Source organism: Motacilla alba, unplaced genomic scaffold, assembly GCF_015832195.1.
Source record: "Motacilla alba alba isolate MOTALB_02 unplaced genomic scaffold, Motacilla_alba_V1.0_pri HiC_scaffold_34, whole genome shotgun sequence".
NCBI lineage: Eukaryota > Metazoa > Chordata > Aves > Passeriformes > Motacillidae > Motacilla > Motacilla alba.
In genome coordinates, this window is record NW_024037436.1 from 1,539,417 (window position 1) to 1,554,500 (window position 15,084).

A 15,084-nucleotide genomic window follows, 5' to 3' on the forward strand; every position below is an offset into this window, starting at 1 on the left:
AGAGGAAGAAGGGGAAGAGGAAGAGAAGAAGAAGAAAAAGAGGAAGAGAAAGGAGAAGAAAAGGAAGAGGAAGATGAAGGGGAAGAGGAAGAAGAACGGGAAAAAAAGAGGAAGAGGAAGAAGAGAAAGACAAGAAGAGGAAGAGGAAGAGGAAGAGGAAGAGGAAGAGGAAGAGGAAGAGGAAGAGGAAGAGGAAGAGGAAGAGGAGGAGAAGGAAGAAAAAGAATAAGAAGCAGAAAAGGAAGAAGAAGAGAACGAAGTAGGGGAAGAAGAAGAGGAAGAAGAAGAGGAAGAAGAAGAGGAAGAAGGAGAAGAAGAGGAAGAGGAAGGGGAAGAGGAAGAGGAGGGAGGGAGGAAGGCTCACTCGATGATGTGCCGGGCGTCCACCTCCGAGACGTCGTCGCTGTCGGGGTCTGGAATTTTCTTCTTCTCCTCCACGGGCAGCGCGGGCTGCGCCGGCTGCGGCTGCTCCTCCTCCTCCTCCTGGCAGGGTAAATTCCATTTGGGTGGAAAATTAGATTAAAGAAGCTTCCAAATTAATTAAAAACACTGAAATTAAGGGGGGGGAGTTAATTAAGAGGGGGTGGGATCAGTAAAGTTTTATTTTACTTTTCTACCCCATTTTATTTTCCAATCCTGCCTCATTTTATCCCATTTTATTTTCCAATCCTGCCCCATTTTATCCCATTTTATTTTCCAATCCTGCCCAATTTTATCCCACTTTATTTCATTATTCTGCCCCATTTTATCCCATTTTATTTCATTATTCTGCCCCATTTTATCCCATTTTATTTTCCAATTCTGCCCCATTTTATCCCATTTTATTTTCCAATTCTGCCCCATTTTATTTCACTTTATTTCATTATCCTGCCCCATTTTATTCCATTTTATTTTCCAATCCTGCCCCATTTTATTCCTCGTTTTCCCCCCGTTTTGCCCCATTTTATTCCATTTTATTTTCCATTCCTGCCCCATTTTATTCCATGTTTTCCTCCCGTTTTGCCCTATTTTATTCCTCATTTTCTCCCCATTTTGCCCCATTTTATTCAGTTTTTTTGCCCCGTTTTATTCCATTTTATTGCCCCGTTTTATCCCGTTTTATTCCATTTTATTCCATTTTATTGCCCCGTTTTATCCCGGTTTATTGCCCTGTTTTATTCCATTTTATTGCCCCGTTTTATCCCGTTTTATTCCATTTTATTCCATTTTATTGCCCCGTTTTATCCCGGTTTATTGCCCTGTTTTATTCCGTTTTATTGCCCTGTTTTATCCCGTTTTATCCCGTTTTATTCCATTTTATTGCCCCGTTTTATCCCGGTTTATTGCCCCGTTTGGGGCCTTCCTCACCTCCTCCTCCTCCTCGGAGCCGCTCTCCTCGCTGTCGGAGCGTGGAGCCACCTCGTACCTGGGGGAAAACGGGGATTCCACGTGGAATGGGGCCTGCATTCCCAGTGCTCCCATTCCCAGCATTCCCTGTGTTCCCAGTATTCCCAGCATTCCCATTCCCAGCATTCCCAGTGTTCCCAGTATTCCCAGCATTCCCATTCCCAGTATTCCCAGTATTCCCAGCATTCCCAATATTCCCAGTATTCCCAGTGTTCCCATTCCCAGCATTCCCAGTATTCCCAGTGATCCCATTCCCAGCATTCCCAATCTTCCCCGTGTTCCCAATATTCCCAGTGCTCCCATTCCCAGCATTCCCATTCCCAGTATTCCCACTGCTCCCATTCCCAGCATTCCCAGCATTCCCAATATTCCCATTATTCCCATTCCCAGCATTCCCAGTATTCCCAGTGTTCCCATTCCCAGCATTCCCAGTATTCCCAGTGATCCCATTCCCAGCATTCCCAGTATTCCCAGTGATCCCATTCCCAGCATTCCCAATCTTCCCCGTGTTCCCAATATTCCCAGTGCTCCCATTCCCAGCATTCCCAATATTCCCAGTATTCCCAGTGCTCCCATTCCCAGCATTCCCATTCCCAGCATTCCCAGCATTCCCAGTATTCCCAGGGTTCATTCCCAGTATTCCCAGTGCTCCCAGCATACCCCGGGTTCATCTCCAGCCAGGCCTCCCAGTATTCCCAGTATTCCCAGTGCTCCCAGCATTCCCAGGGTTCATTCCCAGTATCCCCAGGGTTCATTCCCAGTACACCCAGGGTTCATTCCCAGTATTCCCAGGGTTCATTCCCAGTATTCCCAGCATTCCCAGCATACCCCGGGTTCATCTCCAGCCAGGCCTCCCAGTATTTCCAGTATTCCCAGTGCTCCCAGTATCCCCAGGGTTCATTCCCAGTACACCCAGGGTTCATTCCCAGTATTCCCAGTATTCCCAGCATTCCCGGCGTTCCCAGCATACCCCGGGTTCATCTCCAGCCAGGCCTCACAGTGCTCCCAGTATTCCCAGTATTCCCAGTATTCCCAGTATTCCCGGCGTTCCCAGCATACCCCGGGTTCATCTCCAGCCAGGCCCCCCAGTGCTCCCAGTCCCTCCAGGGTTCATTCCCAGTATTCCCAGGGTTCATTCCCAGTACTCCCAGGGTTCATTCCCAGTATTCCCAGTATTCCCAGTGCTCCCAGCATACCCCGGGTTCATCTCCAGCCAGGCCTCCAGCTGCCCGGCCTTGGGCGCGTCGGTGCCCGTCAGGATCTTGCCGCTCTCCACGTGGATCACCTTCACCGGCAGGTCGCTCATCTGGCTGGTCTCGTCCAGGGGCTGGGAAAGGCGTCGGGAATTCCCAAAAATCCCACCAAAAAATTCCCAAAAAATCCGCCCCAGACTGGGAATTCTCAGCCCAAAAAATCCCCCCCAGAGTGGGATTGGGAATTCTCCAAAAACCCCGCTGGATTGGGAATTCTCCCGGTGGATCCTTCCCAGATCCCTGTGGATCCTTCCCAGACCCCAGTGGATCCTTCCTGGATCCCTGTGGATCCTTCCCAGGTCCCTGTGGATCCTTCCTGGATCCCAGTGGATCCTTCCCGGACCCCTGTGGATCCTTCCTGAGATCCCTGTGACCCCTGTGGATCCTTCCTGAGATCCCTGTGACCCCTGTGGATCCTTCCCGGATCCCTGTGGATCCTTCCTGGATCCCTGTGATCCCTGTGGATCCTTCCCGGACCCCTGTGGATCCTTCCTGGATCCCTGTGATCCCTGTGGATCCTTCCCGGGTCCCTGTGGATCCTTCCCAGGTCCCTGTGGATCCTTCCTGGATCCCAGTGGATCCTTCCCGGACCCCTGTGGATCCTTCCTGGATCCCTGTGGATCCCTGTGGATCCTTCCTGAGATCCCTGTGACCCCTGTGGATCCTTCCCGGATCCCTGTGGATCCTTCCCGGACCCCTGTGGATCCTTCCTGGATCCCTGTGATCCCTGTGGATCCTTCCCAGGTCCCTGTGGATCCTTCCCGGATCCCTGTGGATCCTTCCTGGATCCCTGTGATCCCTGTGGATCCTTCCCGGACCCCTGTGGATCCTTCCTGGATCCCTGTGATCCCTGTGGATCCTTCCCGGATCCCTGTGGATCCTTCCCAGGTCCCTGTGGATCCTTCCTGGATCCCAGTGGATCCTTCCCGGACCCCTGTGGATCCTTCCTGGATCCCAGTGGATCCTTCCCAGGTCCCTGTGGATCCTTCCCGGACCCCTGTGGATCCTTCCTGGATCCCTGTGATCCCTGTGGATCCTTCCCAGATCCCTCCCGGATCCTTCCCGGGTCTCTGTGGATCCTTCCCGGATCTCTGTGGATCCTTCCTGGATCCCTGTGATCCCTGTGGATCCTTCCCAGGTCCCTGTGGATCCTTCCCGGATCTCTGTGGATCCTTCCTAGGTACCTGTGGATCCTTCCCGGATCCCTGTGGATCCTTCCCGGATCCCTGTAGATCCTTCCCGGATCCCTGTGGATCCTTCCTGGATCCTTCCTGGGATCCTTCCCAGATCCTTCCCAGCCCCCTGTGGTTCCCTGTGGATCCCTCCCGGATCCCGCTGGATCCCAGGATCCAGGGATCTGCCCGGTCTCACCTCCCCGTCGGGGCCGATGGCCGGAGCCTGTCCCTCGGCGTTCTCGGCCTTCTGCGCCAGCCACCGGCCAGAGGAGGAGGAAGGAGAGGAAGAGGAGGAGGAAGAGGAAGAGGAAGAGGAAGAGGAAGAGGAAGAGGAAGAGGAAGAGGAAGAGGAAGAGGAAGAGGAAGGAAAAAAAGGAAGGAGATGAAGAGCAGGAAGGAAGAAAAAGAGAGGAGAAGAAAGAGGAAGGAGTAGAAGAGGAAGAGGAAGAGGAAGGAGAGAAGGAGAGGAAGAGGAAGAGGAAGAGGAGGAGGAAGAGGAAGGAAAAAAAGGATGGAAAGAAGAAAAAAGGGAAGGAGATGAAGAGCAGGAAGGAAGAAAAAGAGAGGAGGAGGAAGAGAAAGAGGAAGAGGGAGAGGAAGGAAAGGAAGGAGAGGAAGAGGAAGGAGAAAAAGGAGAGGAAGGAGAGGAAGGAGAGGAAGAGGAAAAGGAAGAGGAAGGAGAGGAGGAAGAGGAAGAGGAGAGAAGAAGAGGAAGGAGAGGAAGAGGAATGAGAGGAGGAAGAGGAAAGAAAGAAAGAAGAGGAAGAAGAGGAAGTGGAAGATGAAGAGGAAGAGGAAGAGGAAGGAGAGGAGGAAGAGGAAGGAAAAGAAGATGAGGAAGAAGAGGAAGAAGAGGAAGAAGAGGAAGAGGAGAAGGAGAAAAGAAGAGGAAGAGGAAGAGGAAGAGGAAAGAGAAGAGGAAGAGGAAGGAGGAAGACGAAGAGGAAGGAGAAAAGAGAATAGAAAACAAAAAGGGGAGCAAAAAGAGAAACGAGGAAGAGGAGGAGGAGGAGGAAGGAGATGAAGTCAGCCCGGGCAGCCCAGCCCCGGAGCCGCCTCCGGACGCCCTCCCGGTCCCCGGTCCCACCTTCTTCTTCTTCTTCTTCTTCTTCTCCTTGGCCACCTGGGCCGCCTTGTGCTGCCGCACCAGCTCGGTCAGGTTGGCCACGTACTCGTCGGTCTGCTGCAGCAGGTAGGCCAGGCGCTTGTCCTTCTTCTGGTCGATGAGCTTGCGGTAGCCTTCCTCATCCTCAGCCTGCCCGGGGAAACAGCTCCATCATCAGCATCAGCATCATCAGCCTCAGCATCATCATCATCATCATCAGCCTCAGCATCATCATCATCATCATCAGCCTCAGCATCATCATCATCATCATCAGCCTCATCATCATCATCATCATCATCAGCCTCAGCATCATCATCATCAGCCTCAGCATCATCATCATCATCATCAGCCTCAGCATCATCATCATCAGCAGCAGCAGCAGCCTCATCATCATCATCATCAGCCTCATCATCATCATCATCATCAGCCTCAGCATCATCATCATCATCAGCAGCAGCCTCAGCATCATCATCATCATCATCATCATCCCCATCCTCAGCCTGTCCGGGGGAAAACAGCTCCTTCATCAGCATCAGCATCAGCATCATCATCATCAGCCTCAGCATCATGCTCATCCTCAAATGCATCATCATCATCATCATCATCATCAGCCTCAGCATCATCATCAGCATCATCATCATCCCCATCATCATCAGCCTCAGCCTCATCATCATCATCATCAGCCTCAGCATCATCATCAGCCTCAGCATCATGCTCATCCTCAACTGCATCATCATCATCATCATCATCATCATCCTCATCATCATCATCACCATCCTCCTCAACCGCATCCTCAACCGCATCATCATCATCATCATCATGATCATCATCATCATCCCCATCCTCAGCCTGCCCGGGGGAAAACAGCTCCTTCATCATCATCATCATCATCATCAGCCTCAGCATCATCATCAGCATCATCATCAGCCTCAGCCTCATCATCATCATCATCAGCCTCAGCATCATCATCCCCATCATCATCAGCCTCAGCCTCATCATCATCATCAGCCTCAGCATCATCATCAGCCTCAGCATCATGCTCATCCTCAACTGCATCATCATCATCATCATCATCATCAACCTCCTCAACCGCATCCGCAACCGAATCATCATCATCATCATCAGCCTCATCATCATCATGATCATCATCATCATCCCCATCCTCAGCCTGCCTGGGGGAAAACAGCTCCTTCATCATCATCATCATCATCATCATCATCATCATCATCATCCTCAACCTCAACCGCATCATCATCCTCATCATCATCCTCATCCTCAGCATCATCCTCAACCTCCTCATCCTCATCATCATCCTCATCCTCATCCTCAGCCTCATCCTCAGCACCCCGTCCCCCGTCCCCGTGTCCCTCACCATGAGCCGCCGCATGCGCTCCTTCTCGATGCGCTCGTTCTCCTTCTTCTGCTCGCGCTCGGTGTTGGCGTGGTAGGTGGCCACCGCCTTGGTCAGCTTCTGGATCTTTCCGCTGACGCTCCGGTGGTACTCCTTGAAGTCCTTGGCGTGCTGCAGGATGCTGTTGAGGTACTCCTGCGGGGACGGGGACACCGAGGTCACGCCGAGGCGGGGACGGCGCGGCAAGGCGGAACGGGGGAACGGTTGGAGGGGTTTGGAAGAGGGAGATGGGAATTGGAGGGTCCTGATGGTCACCAGAGGGTCCTGATGGTCACCAGAGGGTTCTAATGGTCAGTGGAGGGTCCTGATGGTCACCAGAGGGTCCTGATGGTCACCAGAGGGTTCTAATGGTCAGTGGAGGGTCCTGATGGTCAGTGGAGGGTTCTAGTGGTCAGTAGAGGGTCCTGATGGTCAGTGGAGGGTTCTAGTGGTCAGTGGAGGGTCCTGATGGTCATCAGAGAGTCCTGATGGTCACCAGAGGGTCCTGATGGTCAGTAGCGGGTTCTAGTGGTCAGTAGGGGGTTCTAATGGTCAGTGGAGGGTCCTGATGGTCAGCGGAGGGTCCTGATGGTCACCAGAGGGTCCTGATGGTCAGTGGAGGGTCCTAATGGTCAGCAGAGGGTCCCAATGGTCAGCAGAGGGTCACGATGGTCAGCAGAGGGTCCTGATGGTCAGCAGGGGGTTCTAATGGTCAGTGGAGGGTCCTAATGGTCAGTAGAGGGTCCTAACGGTCAGTAGGGGGTTCTAATGGTCAGTGGAGGGTTCTAGTGGTCAGCAGAGGGTCCTGATGGTCAGAAGGGGGTTCTAATGGTCAGTGGAGGGTCCTAATGGTCAGTAAAAGGTCCTAATGGTCAGCAGAGGGTCCTGATGGTCAGTAGAGGGTTCTAGTGGTCAGTAGGGGGTTCTAATGGTCAGTGGAGGGTCCTGATGGTCAGCAGAGGGTCCCGATGGTCAGTAGGGGGTTCTAATGGTCAGCGGAGGGTCCTGATGGTCAGCAAAAGGTTCTAATGGTCAGTGGAGTGTCCTAATGGTCACTTGGAGGGTCCCAATGGTCACTGGAGGGTCCTGATGCTCAGCAGAGGGTCCCGATGGTCAGTAGAGTGTCCCAATGGTCAGTAGAGTGTCCCAATGGTCACTTGGAGGGTCCCAATGGTCAGTAGAGTGTCCCAATGGTCAGCAGAGTGTCCCAATGGTCAGTAGAGGGTCCCAATGGTCACTTGGAGGGTCCCAATGGTCAGTAGAGTGTCCCAATGGTCAGCAGAGTGTCCCAATGGTCAGTAGAGTGTCCCAATGGTCAGTAGAGGGTCCCAATGGTCAGTAGAGTGTCCCAATGGTCACTTGGAGGGTCCCAATGGTCAGCAGAGTGTCCCAATGGTCAGTAGAGTGTCCCAATGGTCACTTGGAGGGTCCCAATGGTCAGCAGAGGGTCCCAATGACCATCAGAGAGTCCCAACAGCCATCAAGTTGTCCCAAGGCCAACTGAGTGTCCCCAACAGCCACCACCGAACCTCTGGCCACCGCCACCCCCCAGAGCCAACCCCCAAGCCAGGCGATTCCCTGGAAATCCCCGGAATTCCCCGGAATCCCGGCGGAGCGCCCACCTGGTGCTTCTGGCGGCGCTTCCTCTCCTGCTCGATCTTCTGCTGCTTCTCCAGCTTCTCCGTGATGCGCGCCTCGCGCAGCGACTGCCGCTTGCTGCGCTTGTAGGCCTTGGCGTTGAGCGCCGTCTCCAGCGCCGTGTCGCGCCGCATGCACACCACCACCTCCTGCCGCAGCTGTGATCCCGAAAAAGGGGTTTTTGGAGGCACCACGATGTTGGTGATCCCAAATCCTGGTGGTTTTGGGAGCCACCACAACGTTCCTCCTCCCAAACCTTGGTTTTTTTTGGAGCCACCACAACGTTCCTGCTCCTAATCCTGTTTTTCAGGAGCCACCACAATGTACCTGGTCCCAAACCTTGGTTTTTTTGAGAGCCACAACCACAACATTCCTCCACCCAAACTATGTTTTTTTGGGGGCCACCACCACAACGTTCCTGCTCCCAAATCCCAGGACTTTTTGGGCCACCACCACAAGGTTCCTCCTCCCAAATCCTGGTGGTTTGGGAGCCACCACAACGTTCCTCCTCCCAAATCCTGGATTTTTTGGGAGCCACCACCACGTTCCTACTCCCAAATCCTGGTGGTTTTGGGAGCCACCACAATGCTCGTGATCCCAAATCCTGGTGGTTTTGGGAGCCACCACACGTTCCTGCTCCCAAACCTTGGTTTTTTAGGAGCCACCACAACGTTCCTGCTCCCAAATCCTGGTTCTTTTGGGAGCCACCACCACAAGGTTCCTGCTCCCAAATCCTGGTGGTTTTGGGAGCCACCACAACGTTGGTGATCCCAAATCCTGGTGGTTTTGGGAGCCACCACCACAGCATTCCTAATCCCAAATCCTGGATTTTTTGGCAGCCACCACAGCGTTCCTCCTCCTAATCTTGTTTTTTAGGAGACACCACAATGTTCCTGCTCCCAAATCCTGGTGGTTTTGGGAGCCACCACAGCGTTCCTCCTCCCAGATCCCAGGATTTTTTGGGAGCCACCACCACAACCTTCCTCCTCCCAAACCCCAGGATTTTTGGGGAGCCACCACCACAACGTTCCTGCTCCCAAATCCCAGGATTTTTGGGGAGCCACCACAATGTTGGTGATCCCAAATCCTGGTGGTTTTGGGAGCCACCACAACGTTCCTCCTCCCAAACCTTGGTTTTTTTTGGAGCCACCACAACGTTCCTGCTCCTAATCCTGTTTTTCAGGAGCCACCACAATGTTCCTGCTCCCAAACCTTGGTTTTTTTGAGAGCCACCACCACAACATTCCTCCTCCCAAACTATGTTTTTTTGGGGGCCACCACCACAACGTTCCTGCTCCCAAATCCCAGGACTTTTTGGGCCACCACCACAAGGTTCCTCCTCCCAAATCCTGGTCGTTTTGGGAGCCACCACAACGTTCCTCCTCCCAAATCCTGGATTTTTTGGGAGCCACCACCACGTTCCTACTCCCAAATCCTGGTGGTTTTGGGAGCCACCACAATGCTCGTGATCCCAAATCCTGGTGGTTTTGGGAGCCACCACAACGTTCCTGCTCCCAAACCTTGGTTTTTTTTGGAGCCACCACAACGTTCCTCCTCCTAATCTTGTTTTTTAGGAGCCACCACAACGTTCCTGCTCCCAAATCCTGGTGGTTTTGGGAGCCACCACCACAACGTTCCTGCTCCCAAATCCTGGTGGTTTTGGGAGCCACCACCACGTTCCTGCTCCCAAATCCTGATGGTTTTGGGAGCCACCACAACGTTGGTGATCCCAAATCCTGGTGGTTTTGGGAGCCACCACAACGTTGGTGATCCCAAATCCTGGTGGTTTTGGGAGCCACCACAACGTTCCTCCTCCCAAACCTTGGTTTTTTTTGGAGCCACCACAACGTTCCTGCTCCTAATCCTGTTTTTCAGGAGCCACCACAATGTTCCTGCTCCCAAACCTTGGTTTTTTTGAGAGCCACAACCACAACATTCCTCCTCCCAAACTATGTTTTTTTGGGGGCCACCACCACAACGTTCCTGCTCCCAAATCCCAGGACTTTTTGGGCCACCACCACAAGGTTCCTCCTCCCAAATCCTGGATTTTTTGGGAGCCACCACCACGTTCCTACTCCCAAATCCTGGTGGTTTTGGGAGCCACCACAATGCTCGTGATCCCAAATCCTGGTGGTTTTGGGAGCCACCACACGTTCCTGCTCCCAAACCTTGGTTTTTTTTGGAGCCACCACAACGTTCCTGCTCCCAAATCCTGGTTCTTTTGGGAGCCACCACCACAAGGTTCCTGCTCCCAAATCCTGGTGGTTTTGGGAGCCACCACAACGTTGGTGATCCCAAATCCTGGTGGTTTTGGGAGCCACCACCACAGCATTCCTAATCCCAAATCCTGGATTTTTTGGGAGCCACCACAGCGTTCCTCCTCCTAATCTTGTTTTTTAGGAGACACCACAGCGTTCCTGCTTCCAAATCCTGGTGGTTTTGGGAGCCACCACAGCGTTCCTCCTCCCAGATCCCAGGATTTTTTGGGAGCCACCACCACAACCTTCCTCCTCCCAAACCCCAGGATTTTTGGGGAGCCACCACCACAACGTTCCTGCTCCCAAATCCCAGGATTTTTGGGGAGCCACCACAATGTTGGTGATCCCAAATCCTGGTGGTTTTGGGAGCCACCACAAGGTTCCTGCTCCCAAATCCTGGTTCTTTTGGAACCACCACAACGTTCCTGCTCCTAATCTTGTTTTTTAGGAGACACCACAATGTTCCTGCTCCCAAATCCTGGTGGTTTTGGGAACCACCACAATGTTCGTGATCCTAAATCCTGGTGGTTTTGGGAGCCACCACAACGTTCCTGCTCCCAAATCCCAGGACTTTTTGGGAGCCACCACAGCGTTCCTCCTCCCAAATCCCAGGACTTTTTGGGAGCCACCACAACAGTGCTCATGCTCCCAAATCCAGGTGGTTTTGGGAACCACCACAACGTTCCTGCTCCCAAATCCCAGGACTTTTTGGGAGCCACCACCACAGCGTTCGTGCTCCCAAATCCTGGTGGTTTTGGGAGCCACCACAAAGTTCCCACTTCCAAACCTTGATTCTTTTGGGAGCCACCACAGCGTTCCTGCTCCCAAATCCCAGAACTTTTTGGGAGCTATCACAGCGTTCCTCCTCCCAAACCTTGGTTTTTTTTGGAGCCACCACAGCGTTCCTCTTCCCAAACCCCAGGATTTTTGGGGAGCCACCGGGAGCCACCAGCACGGCGTTCCCGCTCCCAAACCCCAGGATTTTTTGGGAGCCACCACAGCATTCCTGCTCCCAAAGCCCTGGTGGTTTTGGGAGCCACCACAGCATTCCTGCTCCCAAGCCCTGGTGGTTTTGGGAGCCACCACAACGTTCCTCCTCCCAAACTTTGGTTCTTTGGGAGCCACCACAACGTTCCTCCTCCCAAACTTTGGTTCTTTTGAGAGCCACCACCACAAGGTTCCCACTCCCAAATCCTGGATTTTTCCGGAGCCACCGGCACGGCGTTGCCGCTCCCAAATCCTGGATTTTTCGGGAGCCGCCGGCACGGCGTTCCCGCTCCCAAATCCTGGATTTTTCGGGAGCCACCACCACAAGGTTCCTCCTCCCAAATCCTGGATTTTTCGGGAGCCGCCGGCACGGCGTTCCCGCTCCCAAATCCTGGATTTTTCGGGAGCCACCACCACAAGGTTCCTCCTCCCAAATCCTGGATTTTTCGGGAGCCGCCGGCACGGCGTTGCCGCTCCCAAATCCTGGATTTTTCGGGAGCCGCCGGCACGGCGTTGCCGCTCCCGAGCGCCGCTCACCTGGCGCTGGAAGTTGAGCAGCCGCAGCGCCTTGAGCTCGATGGTGGCTTTGGTCCTCAGGTCTCCGGCCAAGGAGCCGGGCAGGTTCTCCAGCTCCTGGATGCGGTGGGCGATGCGCGCCTGGAGCCTGGCGAGGAGGAGGAGGAGGGATTTTGGGATGAGTTCTGATCGTTCCCGACCTAATTCCCGATGGGATGAGCGCGGGAGGAAGAGGAAGGAGGGAAAAAGGATGGGAAGGAGAAGGGTGTGAAGGAAGAGAAGGAGAGGAGGAGGAAGGAAGAGGAAGAAGGAAAAGAAAAGGAGAAAAGAAAGGAGGAAAAAGGGAGAAAAAAAGGTGAAAAAGGGAGGAAAAAAGGAGAAAAAAGAAGAAAAAAGGGAGAAAAAATGGAGGAAAATGGAGGAAAATGGAGGAAAAGGGAGAAAAAAAGGAGATAAAAGGAGAAAAAAGGGAGGAAAAGGGAGGAAAAGGGAGAAAAAAAGGAGATAAAAGGAGAAAAAAGGGAGGAAAAGGGAGGAAAAAGGAGGAAAAAGGAAAAAAAAGGAGAAAAAAATGAGAAAAAAAGGAGGAAAAAAAGGAGAAAAATGGAGGAAAAGGGAGAAAAAAGGAGAAAAAAGAGGGGAAAAAGAAGAAAAAAGAGAAGGGTGGGAAGGAAGAAAAGCAGAAAGGAAAGAGAAGAAAGGGAGAGAAAAAGAGCAACGGGGAGGAAAGAGAGAAACAGCGCCGAGGAGGAAGCGGAAAGTTCCGGAAGGGCCTCAGGGAAGTTCCAGAAGGGCCTGGGGAGGAGGCGGAAAGTTCTAGAAGGGCCTGGGGAAGAGGCGGAAAGTTCTGGAAGGGTCTCGGGAGGAGGCGGAAAGTTCCTGAAGGGCCTGGGGAGGAGGTGGAAAGTTCCAGAAGGGCCTCGGGAAAGTTCCGGAAGGGCCTCGGGAGGAGGCGGAATGTTCCGGAAGGAGGTGGAAAGTTCTGGAAGGGCCTGGGGAGGAGGTGGAAAGTTCCAGAAGGGCCTTGCGAGGAGGCGGAAAGTTCTGGAATGGCTTCAGGAGGAGGCGGAAAGTTCTGGAATGGCTTCAGGAGGAGGTAGAAAGTTCTAGAAGGGCCCTGGGAGGAGGCGGAAAGTTCCGGAAGGGTCTCGGGAAAGTTCCAGAAGGGCCCGGGGAGGAGGCGGAAAGTTCCGGAAGGGCCCCGGCACGGCCGTACCTGTACTCGCGCTCCTGCAGGATCTCCACGGGGTCGAGGCCGCGCGGTTTCTGGATGGGCGTGATCCGGTTCTGCTTGGGGTGCGCGGGCAGCGCCGGCGGCGCCGGCTGCCCCGGCGAGGGCGGAGGGGGGCCGGGGGACGCCGGCGGCACGGCCGGGGGCACCGGGGACGGGCGGCCGGCGGGAGGAGGAGGCAGAAGCTTCTGGGGGGGCGCCGCCGGGAGCGGCCGCGGAGAGAGGACCTGAGGGGGGGATGAGATCGGGGGGTTGGGAAGAGGGGAAATGGGGATTTGGGGGGAGAATTCCAGGAAAAAATGGAATTGTTCGGGGAGGAATGGAGGGGAATTAGAGAAAAATTGGAATTATTGGGTTGGGGATGAGGTTGTAGGATTTAAGGGGAAATTTGTCCCAATTTCCCACAAAAGTTACCTGGAAATCGACCCCAAATCCCCCAAAAATCAATTTATTTGGTCAAGAATTAAGGAGAATTATACAAAAATTTGAATATCTGACTTGGAATGAGATTGAGGAATTTAAGGGGAAATTTGTCCCAATTTCCCACAAAAGTTACCTGGAAATCGACCCCAAATCCCCCCCAAAAATCAATTTATTTTAAGGTGAATTAGATAAAAATTGGGATATCGGGTTGGGGATGAGGTTGCGGAATTTAAGGGGAAATTTGTCACAATTTCCAACAAAAGTTACCTGGAAATCGACCCCAAATCCCCCAAAAAATCTATTTATTTTAAGGTGAATTGCACAAAAATTGGAGTATCGGGTTGGGAATGAGGTTGGGGAGTAAATGCAGAATTTAAGGGCAAAGTTGTCACAATTTCCCACAAAACTCCCTGGAAATTGACCCCAAATCCCCCAAAAAATCAATTTATTTTAAGGTGAATTACATAAAAATTGGAGGATCAGGTTGGGAATGAGGTTGGGGAGGAAATGCAGAATTTAGGGGGAAATTTGTCCCAATTTCCCACAAAAGTTACCTGGAAATCAGCCCCAAATTCCCAGAAAATCAATTTATTTTAAGGTGAATTAGATAAAAATTTGAATATTGGGTTGGGGATGAGGTTGGGGAGGAAATGCAGAATTTAAGGGGAAATTTGTCCCAATTTCCCACAAAAGTTACCTGGAAATCAACCCCAAATCCCCCAAAAAAATCAAATTATTTGCCTGGAAATCAGCCCCAAATTCCCCCAAACCTCCAGAAAATTCAACGCGATTCCCAAAAAACTCCAAAGTCCCTAAAAAAAAAATAAAATCCCAAATATCTGCCTCAGAATCCCTGCAAATCCAACCAGCCGCTCCCGGAATTCCAAGGTTTGGAGCTGGAATTTCCCTTCCGTTGCCGCCCCCTCGGAGCTGGGGAATTTGGGGTGAATTCGCGGGGATTCGGTGAAATTCGGGGCTTACCTTCCGGCCAGGGTTTTGGGGGACCCCCGGGGGGCTGTCCCGGCATTCCGGGGGGAACTCCTGAGGGGCCGGGAGGGGGCATGTTGGGCCCTCCCATTCCTGGAAATTCCCAAAAATAAAAAAATCAGGGAAAAAAGAAGGAATTTCCGTGAGGATGTTGGTTCCTGGATGGATCCGAAATCCCAAATTCTGGAATGTTCCAAGGACACGGAGGGGAGAGGGGCAGGAAACCCAAACTGGGGGATACTGGGATAGATATCCATGAATATCCCGGGACAAAATGCCCCTGGATCTCCCGGGATAGGGTGAGATGGAATGGGATGAGCTCGACACGGATCCCAGGATGGAACGGGACAAACTCCCCACAGACCCCAGGACAGAACGAGCACGAGCTCCCCTGGGATCCCCCAGAACCCATCCCGAGCTCCCCTGGGATCCCCCAGAACCCATCCCGAGCTCCCCTCGGATCCCCCAGAACCCCTCCCCAGCTCCCCTGGGATCCCCCATCCCGAGCTCCCCTCGGATCCCCCAGAACCCCTCAGATCCCCCAGAACTCATCCCGAGCTCCCCAGAACCCATCCTGAGCTCCTCTTGGATCCCCCAGAACCCATCCCAAGCTCCCCAGAACCCCTCCCGAGGTCCTCTCGGATACCCCAGAACCCCTGGGAGCCCCCAGAACCCATCCCGAGCTCCCCAGAACCCATCCCCAGCTCCCCTGGGATCCCCCATCCCCAGCTCCCC

General features: G+C 53.1%; 1 protein-coding gene across 1 annotated transcript in view; it reads right to left on the reverse strand.

Moving 5' to 3' along the window:
• The window catches only part of SMARCA4 (SWI/SNF related, matrix associated, actin dependent regulator of chromatin, subfamily a, member 4), a 60,694-nt gene that overhangs the window by 39,681 nt on the left and 5,929 nt on the right, over window positions 1-15,084 (reverse strand). Inside the window, 11 exon segments of the mRNA XM_038126331.1 lie at window positions 365-483; window positions 1,348-1,405; window positions 2,583-2,713; window positions 4,011-4,061; window positions 4,902-5,069; window positions 6,292-6,465; window positions 7,932-8,105; window positions 11,730-11,856; window positions 12,925-13,146; window positions 13,148-13,166; window positions 14,344-14,442. Coding sequence (XP_037982259.1) covers window positions 365-483; window positions 1,348-1,405; window positions 2,583-2,713; window positions 4,011-4,061; window positions 4,902-5,069; window positions 6,292-6,465; window positions 7,932-8,105; window positions 11,730-11,856; window positions 12,925-13,146; window positions 13,148-13,166; window positions 14,344-14,442 — 1,342 coding nt within the window.